The sequence below is a fragment of the Xyrauchen texanus genome, chromosome 4 (genome assembly GCF_025860055.1).
Source record: "Xyrauchen texanus isolate HMW12.3.18 chromosome 4, RBS_HiC_50CHRs, whole genome shotgun sequence".
Taxonomy (NCBI): domain Eukaryota; kingdom Metazoa; phylum Chordata; class Actinopteri; order Cypriniformes; family Catostomidae; genus Xyrauchen; species Xyrauchen texanus.
This window is the reverse complement of record NC_068279.1, coordinates 9,461,561-9,476,499: the sequence shown is the minus strand read 5'-3', so window position 1 is coordinate 9,476,499 and position 14,939 is coordinate 9,461,561. Positions and strand designations below refer to the sequence as shown.

General features: G+C 38.2%; 2 protein-coding genes across 2 annotated transcripts in view; one reads left to right on the top strand and one right to left on the bottom strand.

Annotated features, from left to right (window-relative positions):
• Positions 1–10,820, bottom strand: part of LOC127643281 (5-hydroxytryptamine receptor 7-like) — a 44,182-nt gene extending 33,362 nt beyond the window's left edge. The window contains exon 1 of the mRNA XM_052125951.1: positions 10,360–10,820. Within this exon, the coding sequence (XP_051981911.1) occupies positions 10,360–10,820 (461 nt within the window). The remainder of the gene's footprint in view (positions 1–10,359) is intronic.
• Positions 10,821–10,976: 156 nt separating this feature from the next.
• The window catches only part of LOC127637186 (piwi-like protein 2), a 77,190-nt gene continuing 73,227 nt past the window's right edge, over positions 10,977–14,939 (top strand). The window contains exon 1 of the mRNA XM_052118134.1: positions 10,977–11,077. Within this exon, the coding sequence (XP_051974094.1) occupies positions 10,977–11,077 (101 nt within the window). The remainder of the gene's footprint in view (positions 11,078–14,939) is intronic.

The window sequence follows — 14,939 nt, the reverse complement described above, 5'->3', positions numbered from 1 at the left end:
CAGTGAGGAGGAAGTTTTGAGTTCTGAAACTTACAGTATGTTTTCATAGTACTATGACATATTCATCTTTAAATACTTAATATTTTTTTATTTGGAACTTGATGGATGCAAACCAAAAATGTATAGTAAAATCATTCATAAAAAATGCATGAGAAGTTGGGCATCACTACAAAAAAAAGCAGCTCCAAATTTGACATCACTTTTAACTAAAAGACTCAAAAGGGTAATATATTATATACTACCATTATACATTTTATTGTATGATGGATGTTTGAACCTTTTGTATGAAAGCTTTTAAAGCACATTTGGAACCAGGGCCATTTCTGAGCATATGGGGGCCCTAACCGAAATCCCACTTGGAGGCTCTACAGCTCGACCCACACTACCATAGCTATAACAACTCTCTCCTTGCAGTTATATTCTCCCTTACCTCCCGGGCCACAAGGGGTCCCCCTATAACTGTCTCATTGAGATATAACAGCTGCCTGAATCTTACAACTTTTAGTTTTTTTTTTGTTGTTTTTTAAACTTGCTTTGCAGGGTCCTCTGGTGGCTGCTTATACCGCTTATAGCCAAAAGCTGCCCTGACTATAGTGTCATGTTATGAAACTTTTTGTTACGAAAACCTAGAAAAGGCAGTTTAATAGCAGATTCCGCTGTGACAACTTACCCCATATATTGTGACAACATGCCCCACTATTATGAAAATTCTGTTCTTTACTCAACCTCAGTCAATATTCACTTTCATTATAATTTGGGTAAAAATATGGGTTTAGAACAATATTTTGAGGAAAAGTTGACAGAATTTTAGGTGAACTATCCCTGTAAAGGTTTGTGCCTATACAGAAATTGACTTTTAAATATAACCCTACCCAGTTAATATTTCTCAGAAGTTAAAAGTGTGGCAACAAACCCCGGTCTCCTCCATATAGAAATGAGTGTAAAATTCGCAATAACTATTTATTTTTTATTACAAGAGCAATTGTTGGTGGTCAAAACACATTGAACAACACTGACAGTTGTGACTCAATGTGTCAAGCGTATCTCAGGTGAGTTTTACCTCAGAGCGACCTCTCTGCGCTCTTCCATATTGTGCGACAGAGCTTGACAAAGACTGTGTCGTATGCCACTAAGACTCAGGGAGAGTAGTCACAAGAACACTATAGACCTGAGGCTAGTTCCCGGGCCACTGGGAAGACCTGCTTTTTGAACCTGAACTGCATCTCTGTCCATTCTCATTTCTAAACTGCAGAAGACAACCAGACCGTGTGTATCTCATTTGCAATTTTAATGTGGATCTGTCCCTTTGCATCTCCACACACAGTGTTCCCCGTAGAACAAATATGAGGGTATTTTTTCCTTACACAAAGAGAGAGTTGCTACCTCTAAGAGGGTAGACTTCCTCCACTTATACTGGAGTTTTATTATTGATGTCACTCTCATGAATAATTGATAGTACATTTTATTAATCTCAACAGGAACACCAGACCAGGAGTGACCAAGAAACAAAAGAGACTCTGTGGACATGTACTGTACTTGGCTTTGGGAATTCCACTGTCAAAGTCAACTTTCTAAGTACACGTTCCTGGTCTTTTTGTGAATGATTCATCAGTACATTATTCCAAAGAAAAAAACATGTTTGTCTTTGTAATCTTTCATTACAATTTAAATAATAACGACTTTCATTTTCTTGTTTTTTTTACATTTTTATTGAATATCCTGCTTTACTTACAAACAAACACATCACATTCAGGAAACAAAATTGGTTGTAAATGCAGTTTCAAGATCTATTTGCAATGACCATGCAGTCACTAACAATCGGACCCGTGCCTCACACAAAGAACGTACACGAAACACAATACAGACAGGGAATGACAATGCCACTGTCCTGTGAGACAGAAACCCAAATTGACAAGGTGGCAGGACCGTGACACTGCAGTAATGCCCATATACTGTTAGTATTTAAATATGGGTGCAAATTGTATCTGACACTGTTTGCACCAAGCTGCAATTAGCATCTACCATTATATGCTCCAGGGTTTGTTTGCAAACAGGATGTGCCACTACTTGCACTGGGGTGTACTGTAAATAGCATTTACCATTATTTGCACCAGGGTGCAAATAGCATCTGCCTTTTTTTTTTTTCTCACTTCCCATTGTAAATGTCTTCCCTCTCTGCAGACTGGTTTGGTTCTCTAGAGCAGCAGTCCTCAACCTTTTTCAGGCCAAGGACCCCTTGGTGTGTAGAGAGACGGAGCTGGGACCCCCAGCTCCTGAGACCCCGCCCATTGACTTGTGTCCACTGTAGTGGACCTTTTGTTTTCATGAATGTTCTTTGAATTTTTTGATCTACTCTATCAATTCCTGCTGTACTGCACAGAGGACATCCTGGGCTTTCTATTGATATGTCATTTGATTGGCTGGAATGCAATAAACTACTTCTTACACTGCATCAAAAATGGCCGCCATAACAACAAGCACATTTTATGGAAAGGAGAGAGGTATGTATAATACTGCTTTTTTAATGTTTTTTTTACTATTATTATCATGTATATATTTGTTTATTAAAGTGTCAGGAATAATTAATTTAGTTCTGAAAGCAGTTAAATTGTTTGCGTTTAAAAATATTATCCTTTTTATGAATGTCAATTATAGTGGACACCAGGACCATCTAAATGTACTTAATGACTCCATGTTGTAGGAGACAGAACTGAAGCAGAGAGGATTCTTTATAAGATAGTTGAGGGAGATTCAGACTTAGACCTGTCAGATGAGGAGAGAGATGAGGATGAATTTGAACCTGATGTACAAGAAGAGGAAGAAAATGCAAGAGACTCAGATGAGCAGACAGAATCAGACACAGAGACAGAAAGGGATGAGCAGGAAAGACGTCGCCCTCTGTGGACCAGGAGTAACACGTATTAATTAATTATGAATTATTTAGTTCTAGGATAATTTATTCAGTTCTAGTAGTTAGACACACACACACACACACACACACACACACACACACTTCACTACAACCAGTGATAAATCATCAGTAATAAAAATAATTTATCAGTGAGGCTTGAAGATTATCCACGTGGTATCATGAAATATGCAAATTGGCTAAACAATGCAAAGTTTTTACTTACAAGTGGTCAATAGGAGACCATATCACATCCATACCACTGAAATTCAAATATATTTGTTTGAGGTTTAATTATTATTCCTATTAACTTTCATTTATTGTGTTTTGTTCCCATCATAATAGATTCACACCTGTGCTACCTGGGCTTCCTGACTGTAAAGATGACCCTACTGCCCATGCAGACTGGAGTCCAATTCGGTACTTTTCCCAGTACATTGACAACAACATTTTTGAGAATTTGGCTGAATTTACAAATCAAAGAGAGCTACAAACTAGAGGAGTGTCTCTAAATACTACTCCACAAGAAATTAAGATTTTCTTTGGCATTTCGATCCACATGGCCTGCCTAGGATATCCCAGAATTAAAATGTTTTGGGTCAAAAAACAAAAGTGCCAGTTATAAGCAGCAAAATGACAAGGGATAGGTTTTTCAAGCTGAGAAGCTCACTCAAGATTGTGGATGACCTGGCTATAACAGAGGAAACAAAGGCAGACATTCTTTGGAAAGTCAGGCCATTACTTGACTGCGTGAGGCAAGGCTGCCTCAACCTCCCAAAGACAGAGAAGGTCTGCATTGATGAGCAAATCATCCCTTTCACAGGCCGCTGTCCAGTCAGACAATATGTTCCAGGCAAGCCAAACCCTACTGGCCTAAAGGTCTTTGTCCTTGCTTCTCCAAATGGTCTGATGCTGGATTTTGAAGTGTACCAAGGGAAGAATACATTCAATGCCCAAAGACTGGGAGTTGGACAAGCAGCAGTCCTACGCATGGTTGAGTCTGTTCCCACTGGAAGTCACCTATTCTTCGACCGATACTTCACAACAATCAATCTCATGGATGCATTGCTGGCAAAGGGCCTTCCAGCAACAGGAACCATAATGAAGAACCGAGTCCCAAAGCAGAGCAAACTGCCAAGCGACAAGGTGATGAAAAAAGAGGGGAGAGGAGCATCAGTGTCTATGGTCAGAAAGAGTCCTGAGCTGGCAATCACAAAATGGTATGACAACAAACCAGTGCTAATGGCCTCCACAGTTCATGGGAAAGATCCTGAAGATGTCTGCAACAGATGGTCCAGAAAAGAAAAAGTCCATGTCCCAGTGAGAAGACCAGCAGTGATCAGGGAGTATAATGACAACATGGGTGGCGTGGACCTGTGTGACCGCATGCTGAACTTTTATCGCATGTCAAGTAGGTCCAAGAAATGGACATTGCGTGTAATTACTCACTTCTTTGATGTTGCCATCACAAACTCGTGGATCCAATACAAGTCTGACAGTAAAGCAATTAACAGACCAGCGAAGAACACCAAACAGTACCTGGACTTCAAATTGCACCTGGCTGAGGAGTTGTTGGAATGTCCAGAACTTGATGACAGCAGTGAAACAAGTGAAGAAGAGTATGAGCCACCAACTAAAATGAGGATCCCGCAACCCGAACCATCTGTGCGCAGACTAGGAGCCACCCACATGCCAGAGATGGTAGAAATCAACCATGCAGAAAGGTGCAGAAATAAGGGCTGCAAAAGCAAGACGTACATGAGGTGTACCAAATGCAAGATGTTTCTCTGCATTACCAAGAAGAGAAAATGCTTCCAAGAGTATCACCACTAAGCAAGTGAAACCATCCAGAATAATAATTACTTTAGATTTTTTTATGTTGAATTTATTCTTGGATTTATTTCACTCTATAGCCATATTCTGTTAATGTTTTTTTTTTTTCTGAGTTCGGCTGTCTTTTATAACTAAACTGTTCCAGGACTATCACTGCTAAGCAAGTGAAACAATCCAGAATGATAATTTGCTTTTGTTTTGTATTGTATTGTTGGATTAATATCACTCTACAGCCATATTCTGTAAATGTTTTTGTTTTCTGAGTTCGGCTGTCTTTTCAAACTCAATTGGTCCTGTGGTCCACTACAGTGGACATGGTGTAAAATTGAAAATAAAAATAAAATTTAAAAACTCTAAATTGTAAAATGTTTTTTTTACCCCAAATAAGTAGGACATCACAAAAAAAAAAAAATTTGGTGACACTTTTTTCCCTTGGGTCTCAGGAGGATATATGTATAAAACTGAGTGTTGCATTTTATGCCTATAAAAATGTTGATGGTAGGCTGCCATATTATTGCATGTATACTTGATATATACAGCATAAGCTGGTTGGCTGGATTTAGCTGGTCACCCAGCCTGGTCATAGCTGGTCAAGCTGGTTTTAAAGGGGTGTGGAGCTCTTTTTTTAGCTGGTCTTAGCTGGTAAGGCTGGTCATGCTAATCTTAGCTGGTCAGGATGGTCTTAGCTAAAAAAAATATCGATTTTATTACAGTTTTTTTTTTAATGGAGTACACATTTTTAAAGAGGAAAACTATGACTGAGTGCACCTATAATTATGTTGATTTGAGAGTCCCCGTATTGTGTGTGTGTGTGTGTGTGTGTGTGTGTGTGTGTGTGTGTGTGTGTGTGTGAGCGTGTATTTATCACTTTGTGGGTACCAAATGTCCCCATAAGGATAGTAAAACCCGAAATTTTTGACCTTGTGGGGACATTTTGTCGGTCCCCATGAGGAAAACAGCTTATAAATCATACTAAATTATGTTTTTTTTTAAATTTAAAAATGCAGAATGTTTTCTGTGAGGGTTAGGTTTAGGGTAGGGTTAGGGGTAGGGTTAGGTTTAGGGGATAGAATATAAAGTTTGTACAGTATAAAAACCATTATGTCTATGGAAAGTCCCCATAAAACATGGAAACACAACATGTGTGTGTGTGTGTGTGTGTGTGTGTGTAAGCTTAAGGACCGTGCATGTCAGCTTGATAATCTCAGTGGTAGCTATTTATTTACACCAGGCAAGTAGGCTATTGTTCAGAAAGCAGGCTGTTATCTGCTCAAACACACAGCACGACCAACGCAAAGCAGATGAGTTTACTCGCGACCCTCCACTGCAGCGCTGCTGAACATGATGAGCTGTGGTCATGTGAAGGGTTCTTCCGGGCTGTGAAGATTTGGCATGCAGCTGCGAAGGACTTCAACATGTCGATAATTCATACTCCTGTCTCTCCCATGAGAGAGAGTGATTATTACAAATGCCACCAATGGTGGATTAAACAATAATTTGCGGACTCCCTGTTGAAGACCCTGTTGAGACTATTGGACTATGATTGTCTAGCAGTGGATAAACAGTCCAGACATTGATTCTAGAAATGTTTCTTTCTCCAGTGGTACACAACTGTGATTTTCCACTTTTATTGTTAGATTAGGTTTGGGTTAGGGAGTCCAATTTAGGAAAAATAATAATAACATTGTTCACTGATTATGATTTTGCCATCTCATACTAATTCTTATGGCATGCCATGTGTCACGATTCACTGTTGTCTGGCCTGTGTTTCTCCCCTGTCATCTGTTCCCGGACTACACTTCCCATATTTCCCTGCTCTCATCTCTGCCAGCTGTCCTTCATTGTCCTCACCTGTGTTCCATTTAGTCCTTATCCTTTGTGTATTTAAGCCCTGTTCTTTGATCATTCATTGTCAGTTATTGTATGTACCTGTATGTGTTCCCCCATCGTGGATGTTTCTTTTGTTCATTTTATTAAATACTTTAAGCTGCATTTAGATCCTGCTCCTGTGACCTCCTTCGATGTAACACCATGATACCAGGATGAATCCAACAATATGAAAGTAACAATGTGATTAGCTACAGTATTCTTGGATTGTCTCAGAGCATACTTTTTTCATTTATTTTTTGTAATAAAATATGTATTATTTTTCAATTAATAGCCAATCAAACTGTGCAGACTGGCAAATCTTATCATGAATGGCGACTACACAATCTTTCTTCATTTAAAAAACAAAACAAATCAGAGCAACCCGACTGATCACTTTGCCTTATTTGTGAATTAATGGTAAAGCGCTAAGCACCTCATGTCTCTGCTCTCCTTGCAGAAAAATCAGCCTTAGCCAGCCATGATCTAATGTGCAATAACTTTACATCAGCTCTTTTCAAATAAACAAGCTTTAAAAGAGACATTTAGGTTTGTTTGTAATCCAGTCTGTTGAATGATTATGTGCTTCTTGTACATACTTGCTTATTTTTAAATGTTCTCCCCAATTTGGAATGCTCAGTTTACTACTGCCGGTGTAAAAGTAATGGAACATACAAAACAATCCAGCAGTTTTTTCCAACATGATCTAATCTCTTATAATGAGAATCACATAACAGGGGGTTCTCAGACTTCAGTACTCAAAGGACACTGGCTCTTCAAATGTGTCAAACCAAATAAGTGTCTTTCTGCCACCCCCTCATGTTGACACATGGGCGACTGGCTGCAAGTGTATTTACCCTTTTCTCAGTCTGAGTGAATGATGTCCAACATGCACACAGCATTGTCAGTCTTAATTTCTGCCTCATGCTGGACACATCCAGATAGTTCTCAAATATCGTAAAAAGCATGCACCTCCAAACAGTGTTTAAATCCAGGTGCATGACCAAATGTGCATCAAAGTCGGCACAATGTTGCTCCCAATTCAAATGAATGAACTCACCAAGAGATAAGTGAACGTGACGTTTAAGCTACATGGTCTTCATCCGACCAGATAGTTGCCTTGACATTCAAATAAGAGAAGTTTCCAATGCAGTTCAGTACCAACTGATGTGTGTAAAATTGGTGTATATTTAAATAAGCATCAGTATTGTGGAACATTCATAATTAGAAGGGTAGTTGACATGAGCAGACTGTAAAAAATTGTCCATAATTTTAAATGATAAAAGAATGTAAAAATGCTAGAGTAAAAAAAAAAAAAGTTAATGGATATAACAAGTTATATGCTAATTTGAAAAATATATATATATTTTTTTAAACATTTTAGATGTAAAAAATTATGATTTTACCATATAATTAACGGTAAAATTTTTTATATATATATAATGTTTAACAAGGGAATACGGTTAATAATCGTTTAAATTACATTAAAAATAAATAATGATAAAAAAAAGGTTCCCAGAAATCCCTGTGTATCCAACACATTTCCTTATATTAACCAATTTATACAGCATTTCTCTAATTCTTGTATAATTAGCCTGTGCATGCTGTTTTGTGACACTCATATTACTATGTGTAATATTTGCACATTTAAAAACTCATATACATACACACACACCCAGCCTTACAAAAGTATTCAGACCCCTGACCAATTCTCTAATATTACCGAATTACAAATGGTACACAAAAATGTCATTCTGATTGAAACTTTATTTTAAAAAACACTGAAACTCAAACTCAATTATTGTAAGGTGACATTACAAGTATTTTGGGGTACATATGTACCAGCTTTGCACACAGCGATGAAGTGATTTTAGCCCATTCTCAGCAGATTTGTTCCAGGTTGTTCAGGTTGGTTGGGTGATGTGAATGGACTGCAACATTCAAATAGTGCCACAGATTCTGAAAAGGATTTAGATCAGGTCTTTGACTGGGCCACTGTAGGACATTTATCTTTTTGCTCTTGAGCCACTCCTATGTTGCTTTGGCCTTGTGCTTGGGATCATTGTCCTGCTGATAGGTGAATTTCCTCCCAACCTTCAGTTTTTTTAGCAGACTGAAGCAGGTTCTCTTGCAGTATTTCCCTATATTTTGCTCCATCCATTATTCCTTCAATTCTAACAATATGCCCAGTCCCTGCTGATGAGAAGCATCCCCTCAGCATGATGCTGCCACCACCATACTTCACTGTAGGGATGGTGTATCTTGAGGCATAAGTATTAGGTTTGCGCCACACATAGCGCTTTGAGTTTTGGCCAAAAAGCTCCATCTTGGTCTCATCTGACCACAAATCCTTCTCCCACATAGCAGCTGGGACACTCACATACTTTCTGGCAAACTCCAGACATGCCTTCAGATGGTACTTTTTGAGTAACAGCTTCTTTCTTGCCACCCTCCCATACAGGCCAGCGATATGCAGTGCTCTTGATATGGTTGACTGGTGCACCATTACTCCACTCCCAGCCACTGAAGTCTGTAGCTCCTTCAAAGTGATCGTTGGCTTCTCTGTAGCTTCTCTCACAAGTCTTCTTTTTGTTAGAGCGCTGAGTTTTGAGGGACAGCCTTTTCTTGGGACAGCCTTTTCTTGGCAGTGCCTGGGTGGTGTGGTGCAGCTTCCACTTCCTGATTATTGATCCAACTGTGCTCACTGGGATATCCTAACATTTGGATATTAATTTGTACCCTTTCCATAATCTATGCATTTTCATTAATTTATCTCTAACTTCTGTGTAATGCTCTTTGGTCTTCATTTTCCTTCAGATTTACAGCCTGACCAGTGATCCTTCACCAACTGTATTTTATCCAGAAAATGTGATTGCAACTTTAATGATTCACAGGTGGATCCCAATGGTAAAATAATTGTGCCCTCATTATGGCAATTTCTTTCATGGGTGTAATCTGGCAGCTTCCACAGCACAGGGGTCGTATACTTATGCAAGTATGATATTTCAGTTTTTTATTAAAATATTTCCCACCATAAAACCAATGTCACCTAACAATAATTAATTTTTATTTCCAGTGTTTTAAATTAAAATATAAAACAGAATGAAATTTGCACCATTTTGTAATTCAGTAATATGAGATAATTGGTCAGGGGGTCTGAATACTTTTGCAAGGCACTGTGTATGTGTATATATATATTTATATATATATATATATATGGTAGTTCATGTCCACTTCATGTATGTTAACATTTCTATAAATATTATTTTATAAATAATAATAGTTTTTGTCTTCACTAGTTCATTTTAAACTGTCAGGACAACTATTTTTCTAAAATAACAAAATTTGCACTTAGTCTCTCTCAAGAGAATTCCTCTCTCAATTAGACTAATATGAAATCATTAGCTGTATGCATGCTAATTAGGCATATACAATAATTAATAAAATTATGCAAAACATGTCAGCTTCATAAAACTGATTTAATGTCAAATAACTATGTCACTTTTCCCTGAGAAAGCGAACCATCTCATATCATTGTCCCTTTCATAAAAGGGTGCGTATCCTATAGTTACAATCTGGATTAGTAACCTAAAGTTTGTTGGTTCAAACACCACAAGGGCTGATACATTAAGGGCTGATCACCATTGCGCTCCTGATCAAGACACTTTGGTTACTCCAGGGGTCAAAGTCACTTTGGATAAAAGCGTCACCTTAATTGCTAATTATTTAAAAAGAACCCAACCTGAACTCACCTGTCCACGCTGATAACGCACAGCGTCCCAATAGACGCAGTGCAGCACATCACATCCATGCCGATGAAGATGTTACAGAAGACCTCTCCAAAGAGCCATTTTCCTCCGGTAAGGTCCGTAACGATCACGAAGGGCATCACCACAATAGCCACGGACAGGTCCGCCACGGCGAGAGACACCAACAGATAGTTAGACGGCTGTCTGAGCTTTTTAACGACGCACACCGCGATCACCACCAGCGTATTTCCAATCACCGTCACAGTGGTGATGATGGCCAACATCATCCCGATGAAAATCTTTTCCGCCGTGGTGAAATCGAGTAACTGTTCCCCGCAGGATTTGTTCCACATGGCCATTGAGACGTTATAGAGCAGCTGTGAACAACCATTGAGAACTTCCGACACGACCTCTGAATGAGTGAACGAGAAGAAATCTAACGAGCACGATGAATTGAACATCATCCCTGCGCCGTGCGACGGGGAGCTCGCCAAGAGTGTGCTCCGTGCGCCAAACGCATGCTGAACTGAGCGCAGTTTAGGGTGTCTTCCAGCTTTCCAAAAGATGATACAAATTTTTTAAAAAAGTCGTAAAAATAGGGGGAAACCACTTAGATTAAAATGGAAGAGGGAGGAAAATCACTACGGTTTGCTCGTATACTGCGCGCTCTTGGAGAGGGTGCTGTAGAGTCCTTGGATGGAGTGACAGTTCAGTTCTTCGTGTGAGAGAACTGCGCTCTCTAGTAGGTTAATCGTGTAACTTTCTCATCAAAGGGAAGAGGTTGGTCCCAGCCAGCTCAACATACTACGTTTTTCTTAAAGGGGCACTCAATATTTTTTTCCCATTTAAAAGTTTTACTCCTAAAGAAATTAATTGTAATTTTGAAAAATTTGTAAAATTATGGCCACTCACATGAGATGAGGACTCTAGTCATATCAGTAACCTTATAAAAGTGGTTTTATTCTACATGGGGCAGGGACGCCCTCATGGGGGCTGCCATTTTAGAATCACATGACCAGCTGGATATACCTACTTGGTCTTGTTATTGGACACTTCCACTCTTGGATTAAATTTCTCATGGCTGATTGTGAATAGTACATTTCCACAGTGGCGTCAGTAATTGAAAGCTATTGATTATGAATGATACTGCATCCACTCCTCTAGGTGTCACTGTAAGTCCAAGATAACACAAATAAAAAGTTACTGAGTGCATGTTTGCCTTTTGTGTCTAATTTTTAGGAAATTCAAGAGAATGCACTTGACTGCTTTTAACCCTCCTATTGTCTTAAGAGCCCTCCTTTTGTCCTTCGGCTAATTTTTGACCCATATGGAGAACCATTAAAATGCATTAATTCTTAATTAGTGTAAAAACCCATGAAAGACTGCCTTAACTAAAATTAACTATAGTTTTGTTGTCTATAAATGTCTATAAAGACGGGGGAAATGCTACATTCTGAGTATCAATAAAAGCTTGGCCAACTTGTCTCAATTTACATGTATTCTTTGGGTGTTTTTATCTATCTCAACTGTGTTAAAATCATTTCTGAAAATGAAAATCATCAGTGTACATTTTAGAGTTACAATGTTACATGCCTATTTTTACAAATTAATCTATATTGCCTTTTCCAGCAGTCAAAATGGACCCACTTTGCACATTCATACCAACAAATGAATTCCTTCCCACTTATGTCAAACAATTTGTGGCAGTGTTACAGGAGTTTAGGAAGGTGCTATAACAGTTATTTCTGGCATCTAATGTTTTTGGAAAAAATAATATCCAATGGTCTTTTACCACTATGGACCTTTTAGCCCCATTGTACCCATTTATACAGTATAAGATCATGTTAGTTATCTGTCTGTCTATCATCTATAATCTCTCTAGAGGTCTCAGTTCAGTTCTGAATGTATTTCACTGTGACAACAATTGTTACACGGTACATAACTGCAAGGGAGAATATTTAAACATTGCATTATACAGTTTTATATTGGCTTTATTATATATAATTTTTTATTTATTTTTTGGCCTTTAACAGTCTTTCACAAAATCAGGAAGAGTGAGACATAATGCGGTTAGACTTGAACCCTACCAAACAAGAGCCTGTGCACCAACCACCAGGCCAAAACTCCAACATTATAGATTTTTATTTATTAATTTTTCAAAAAGATCGTGTTGCAAGAGGTGAAAGATCTAGGCTTGTAAATATAAGGTTGTATGTTCAGGGGGAATTGTCCCTTCAAGTGTATTGAAAGTCACTTTGGATAAAATCATCTGTTTAAAATGCTTATTATTCTAGACTTCTTAGAAAACCATGCAGAATTGTGTGATAACGAAAGCACTGGGAAGTTTGATGGGCAGGGAGACAATGCTTGAACAATAAAATTAAACACATGCCATATGTGAATGTTACAATTTACATGGTGAGCGCTCAACCTCATGGAGTTATTCAGCATGAAAATGAATTTGTAATGAAGCGGAGAATAGCACTGAAAAGTACAGCATGTTCCATCACCATCATCATCTTCATCAGTGGCCATGGAACAGCTGGGTCAACCCCAGGGAACTATGTCAGAATTTGAATGAATAATTTTTGTGACAGTTCCTTTGGTTATGGTTATAGTTATGAGGTTATCAAAGGAGTGGTTGACCCAAAAATCTAAATTCTGTCATCATTTACTCACCCACATGTAGTTCCAGATCCATAGGACTTTCTTAAGCCATAAGACGAAGATACACGTTCCCATTCATTTTCAATGAGAGCATAACGAATTCCAGTGACTTCCAGTGACTGCTGGCGGCAAGATGGGGGTATAGTGAGCAACACGACTAAGTTGATAAAAGTTTAACTTTATGCAAATGACGAGCGACATTTGGAAGTGAGTGAGTTTCTGAGTGAGTTTGATTCATATATTTATAGATCATTCATCTTGTTCTTGAAATGATGCATTGAGCTCTGCTGCAGGTAATATACAATGCTTTCTCCTCCTATTATCTGTAATCAGCATTTCAAAAGCTACTATGGCCGGATGTGAAGTCCACCAATAGCCTAATATTAGAGCAACATCAGTAGGAATGCCCACTAGCGACATCACAGTACAGAGACTAGCGACAGCAAGTGACAATGTCGTTGGCGGTATGAACAGTGCTTAACTTCCACTGAATATAAAAGGAGACATTTTTAAAACTGTGATTTTGCTCTTTTCCATCTAATTACAATATGGGACTGGAGATTTGAAAGGAGAGATAGAGCAGATGTCAAGATTTTCAGTGAATAACGACTTTAATTTCTGTCTTTTTCTCACACAAAGCTATCAAATAGCTTCAGAAGGTTTTGAATAAGTTGTATGGGACACTTTTATGGTGCTTTTTCATTTTTCATCAAGCTTGAAAGCTCCACTTTCCATTCATAGTAATTGCATGGAAAAAAATCGACCAGCACTATCTTCAAAATATTATTTTTTTTTTGTTCCCATGTTTGGAATTCCCGTACACGTCTACACAGAAAATCATAACAAAAATTACTGCCTCCTATTACCAGTCACCGTCCCAGGAAAGTAGACATGTTTTCTGATCCAACACACATTGTCTTCTGTCTTCCAATAGTCAAGGTCAATGCACTAGGGTCAAGTGTTGCTGGAGAGATAAAAGCCAGAGAGCACACCCCTTGAGCCTCACTGGTCAAAATTCAGAGTGTGGCTTGAGGAGCAGCGTACTGATTGATGAGTGTCAATTCAAATTAAAACTATTTGCAGTGATTTTCTGACAACTGACGGTGATTTGTCACTGGAATTACCCTATATATATTGAGATGCCACAATTCAGTTATTAACTTCTTTTGAGGTTAGGATGAGACGGTAGAGCTGGGAAGGGTATAGTGTACAACAGGGCTGCAAGTAACATGGGTGTAAAGACACTTTTGATTTGATTTTCTCCCAAGACACTAAACAGCAACAAAAATGACCACTGTACTTTCTTTAACACATAAAAGTGTACAAACCGTGACTGGCCGGTTATGGTCCTGGAGGAACGTTGTCTCATTTCACTGTGTACTGTACTAACTGTATATGGTTGAACGACAATAAAAACACTTGACTTGACTATATACTGCAAAATATTGCTCATTTGTGAGATTAAAATGTGGAGCATCTAAAGTTTGATTTTGAAGAAAATTGATCTAATATTTAATAATATTTTTTATGTTGCAACATTTATGTTGGTAATGAAAATCCCTGAAATTATCACATTTATTTTCAAACAAAATACGTATACGTTTTTCACTAGCTGTCCAATAAGTAAAAGGATCATATTTGGTGTAAAATAAATATTTTAGCAATTTTATGTTTATGTTATTTAGTATATTAAACTGTGTGATATATCGCATTGTATCGGCCTATCGGCCACCCTGCTCTCTGGATATCTGCATCGGCCATTAAAAAACCCATATCGGTCGATCACTACCCTAAATGAGGGGGTTAAAGGCTCCCTCGGCACCTTTAAAAAAAATAAAATATATATATATATATATATATATACACACTGGCAGCCAAAAGTTTGGAATAATGTACAGTTTCGTAAGGAAATTGAT